Source organism: Nematolebias whitei, chromosome 20, assembly GCF_014905685.2.
Source record: "Nematolebias whitei isolate Nwh7 chromosome 20, NemWhi1, whole genome shotgun sequence".
Taxonomy (NCBI): domain Eukaryota; kingdom Metazoa; phylum Chordata; class Actinopteri; order Cyprinodontiformes; family Rivulidae; genus Nematolebias; species Nematolebias whitei.
In genome coordinates, this window is record NC_056517.1 from 4,900,657 (window position 1) to 4,904,642 (window position 3,986).

The 3,986-nt window shown below is 39.4% G+C and overlaps 1 protein-coding gene across 1 annotated transcript in view; it reads right to left on the reverse strand.

Moving 5' to 3' along the window:
* Positions 1 to 2,481: 2,481 nt before the first annotated feature.
* The window catches only part of LOC119426807 (vasoactive intestinal polypeptide receptor 2-like), a 41,677-nt gene continuing 40,172 nt past the window's right edge, over positions 2,482 to 3,986 (reverse strand). The window contains exons 11-13 of the mRNA XM_037694388.1: positions 2,987 to 3,125; positions 2,754 to 2,795; positions 2,482 to 2,669 (exon numbers count right to left, since the gene is read on the reverse strand). Of these exons, the coding sequence (XP_037550316.1) occupies positions 2,505 to 2,669; positions 2,754 to 2,795; positions 2,987 to 3,125 (346 nt within the window). The 3' untranslated portion in view covers positions 2,482 to 2,504. The remainder of the gene's footprint in view (positions 2,670 to 2,753; positions 2,796 to 2,986; positions 3,126 to 3,986) is intronic.

Below are 3,986 nucleotides of genomic sequence, written 5' to 3' on the forward strand. Positions count from 1 at the left end.
AAAAAGTTAGCAGAAGCTAACGCTAAACTGCTAAACATGTTAAAAAAAGTTAGCAGAAGTTAATGCTAAACTGCTAAAAATGTTTGAAAAGTTAGCAGACGCTAACGCTGAACTGCTAAACATGTTAAAAAAGTTAGCAGAAGTTAACGCTAAACTGCTAAACATGTTTAAAAAAGTTAGCGTTCGCTAACGCTAAACTGTTAAAAATGTTAAAAAAAGTTAGCAGAAGCTAACGCTAAACTGCTAAACATGTTAAAAAAAGTTAGCAGAAGTTAACGCTGATCTGCTAAACATGTTAAAAAGTTAGCAGAAGCTAATGCTGAACTGCTAAACATGTTAAAAAAGTTAGCAGAAACTAACGCTGAACTGCTAAACATGTTAAAAAAGTTAGCAGAAGCTAACGCTGAACTGCTAAACATGTTAAAAAAGTTAGCAGAAGCTAAAGCTAAACTGCTAAACATGTAAAAAAGTTAGCAGAAGCTAACGCTAAACTGCTAAACATGTAAAAAAGTTAGCAGAAGCTAACGCTAAACTGCTAAACATGTTAAAAAAGTTAGCAGAAGTTAATGCTGATCTGCTAAACATGTTAAAAAGTTAGCAGAAGCTAACGCTGAACTGCTAAACATGTTAAAATAGTTAGCAGAAGCTAACGCTAAACTGCTAAACATGTTAAAAAAGTTAGCAGAAGTTAACGCTGATCTGCTAAACATGTTAAAAAAGTTAGCAGAAGCTAACGCTGAACTGCTAAACATGTTAAAAAAGTTAGCAGAAGCTAACGCTAAACTGCTAAACATGTTAAAAAGTTAGCAGAAGCTAACGCTAAACTGCTAAACATGTTAAAAAAGTTAGCAGAAGCTAACGCTAAACTGCTAAACATGTTAAAAAAGTTAGCAGAAGCTAACGCTAAACATGTAAAAAAGTTAGCAGAAGCTAACGCTGAACTGCTAAACATGTTAAAAAAGTTAGCAGAAGCTAAAGCTAAACTGCTAAACATGTAAAAAGTTAGCAGAAGCTAACGCTAAACTGCTAAACATGTTAAAAAAGTTAGCAGAAGCTAACGCTTAACTGCTAAACATGTAAAAAAGTTAGCAAAAGCTACCGCTGAACTCCTACACATGTTCACCAGCCTCGACTTCTCTGATGCAGCCATAGCCAAAATGGTTCAAAACATCAAAGTTCATGTTCAATAAAAAAATCCTACAAAGTTAAGTCTGTTCATCTGCTTGTGGGACAGTTTGTTTATGGCTCCTTGGACTGATGAAGTCCTTTGGATGAAGGGTGAAACGTCTCAACAAAAAAGAAACTGTCCAGGTGACCCAACTTAACTTTGTTAGACATGAACAAGCTTTTGAATTTTGTTAGCGAACTTAAAATTGGTGAAACCTAATTTAAAGCTAGCTCAAAGCTAAATCTAAAAACGGTTTCCAAAGTTAGTGAAAACACAAATCCGCTAAACAAAAAACTTGTTCTGCTATTAGCTGTTTGCAGATTCACGGAGCGGTACCCACCACTGTTCAATACATAACACGAGTAAATGTAAGTTGCTTCCCTCCACGAGTGAGTCTCTTCTCAGCCCAACATAAAATGATGTCTACGCAGAAATATTCACAATGCTAAATAAAGTTGTGGGTGTAAAAAGGTTTTTGGAACCAACGCACCGAGGAGTGATTGTTTGTGTGAAGACGGTTTTCAGAGCAGCACACATCCACAGACCATCAGAGACTGGTCAGATATGAAGATAGAAGTGAAGTGAACGACAGCTATTGATGCTTCTCATCCAGTAATGTTAGACACCGTACAGTTTACACAGGATTATTTTAAATAAAACAATAAGCTAACTGAAGGGCACTGCTCTGCTGGCGGCACACTTCTAAGGCTAAAGCATTTCCAGCTTTACATTTGAGTTTAATAACTTGATTTCTGCAAACACACAGGCAGTCAGGGGTAAAATTTAAAGGCTTGCTTATTAAATACTCGATGTCAGGAAACGTGTTGCTGTGCATCTGATGAGCGCTTTAGCTGTAGGGGAATTGATCTATCTGGGCAGCATAAAAATGAGTCCATCCTGTTCAAGATGGCACGGCATGGCACAGTTCCTTCTACTTCCCGTCTCTAATGGGCCCAGTTCAGCTCAGGGTTAAGAAAGAATGACTGACCATTCTCACTAAGGGTCAAAAGTTTGTGTGTTTTCACGCTCCCTTTCACGCAACCATTACTTTTTTTACATCCAGATGTGTTCATGGAACATATGCTACTATAGTGCTGATGCAGCATCATACATGAGGCCCCAGGTGTTTTACTTCAACAGTATAATACCATTCACTGACAGTATTACTCCCAGAAAAGTTGGGTAATGAGACAAATGTCTGACAACAATTGACAGTTTATCACATCTTTTCCTCTTAGTTAGACATTAGTGGCACTTTGGTCACATTTCAGCTCTAACAAAGACGACCGTCATATGTTGCCTTCTGTGGGAACAGTATTCATCGTTTGTTGTGCGGTTACAGCATGCTGGTTTCTGTCTGCAGGATGGACTGGGCTCGGACGTTTCTGTGAAATTGTGTTGAGGTTTTGGCTCCGTTTGGGTTCACTGACATGGTGTGAAGCCTGCAATCACAGCGCTTCAGAGTTAAACTCCTCCAAGTCCTCCTCAGCTCACTCTGAACCTTAAAGTGCAGAAAGAAAGAAACGTTTTGTCAGATTTATGATCCAGTCATTAATAAAATACTGCTTTGATCAGAAACGCTCACCTCACTGTTGAGGAAACAGTAAAGAACAGCCACAATCAGACCCTGGAAGACAAACCTTAAGCTTTAACACAGTCCCAAGTGGATTATTTTAATCTTAAATGAAGTTTAATTTAGAACCATCTAATGTGAAAAAAAAACGATGACACGTTTTTCCACTTTTCTTCTTAGCAAAACAAATAAAAATCAATGTTGTGTATTTATAACAATTATGTGTGAGTCCTGCCACACCTCACCTGGAAGGATCCGAGCCCGAGGTCAAAGAAGATCTTGACTTGCTTCAAGGTTTTCTCCGCCGGCTCCATCAGGTAGAAAAACACCACGTAGTTCACCCCAAACAAAGGGATCAGCAGGAGGGTGGATTTCGCCAGCCGCCTGAAGTTTAAACACAAAATATTACACAAGGAATAATCTAAGGCCCAAATTAATCTGTTCAAAACCATTTTAATTTGTTTTAAATAATTTTTCTTCTTTTTTGTGTCAAGATTGGTAAAAATGTATCTGCTTCAATGCCTCTTTCCTGCGGGATCCTACAGGGCTCGGTTCTTGGACCCCTTCTGTTTTCACTCTATCTACTCCCCCTGGGGTCGATCCTGAGGAAACATGGTCTTTCATTTCATTGTTATGCTGATGATTGTCAGATTTATCTGCCCTTAAAACCTAACAGTTCTTGCTCCATTCACCCTCTGGGTTAACGCGTCTTGATGACATCAAGGCACGGATGGCTTCAAATATTTTAAGTTTTAATGATCAGAAAACGGAAGTTATTGTGCTTAGCCCTAGCTCAACTGCCGTCTCTGATCCTGTCAACCTGGAATCCCTTCAGCCTTAACAGAAGCAGTCTGTTACTGTTCTCGGGGTGATTTTAGACTCTGACTTCAAGTTTAATAAACAAATCAACTCTGTTCTTCAACAAAGCTTCTTCCAGTGAAGGCAGATAGCTTAAGCCAGTGTTGTCCAGATCTGACCTTGAAAAACTAGTCCATGCCTTTATCACCACCCGAATGGACTACTGTAATGCACTCTATGTTGGGGTCAGCCAGGTCACCGTCTCGCGTCTCCTTCTCGTCCAGAATGCTGCTGCTCGGCTCTTAACCGGAACTCGTAGGTCTGAACATATTACACCAGTTCTGTCCTCCCTTCACTGGCTCCCTGTGCGTACTAGAATAGACTTTAACATTCTTCTGTTGACCTTTAAATGCCTAAATGGCCTCACGCCCTCTTATCTCTCTGAGC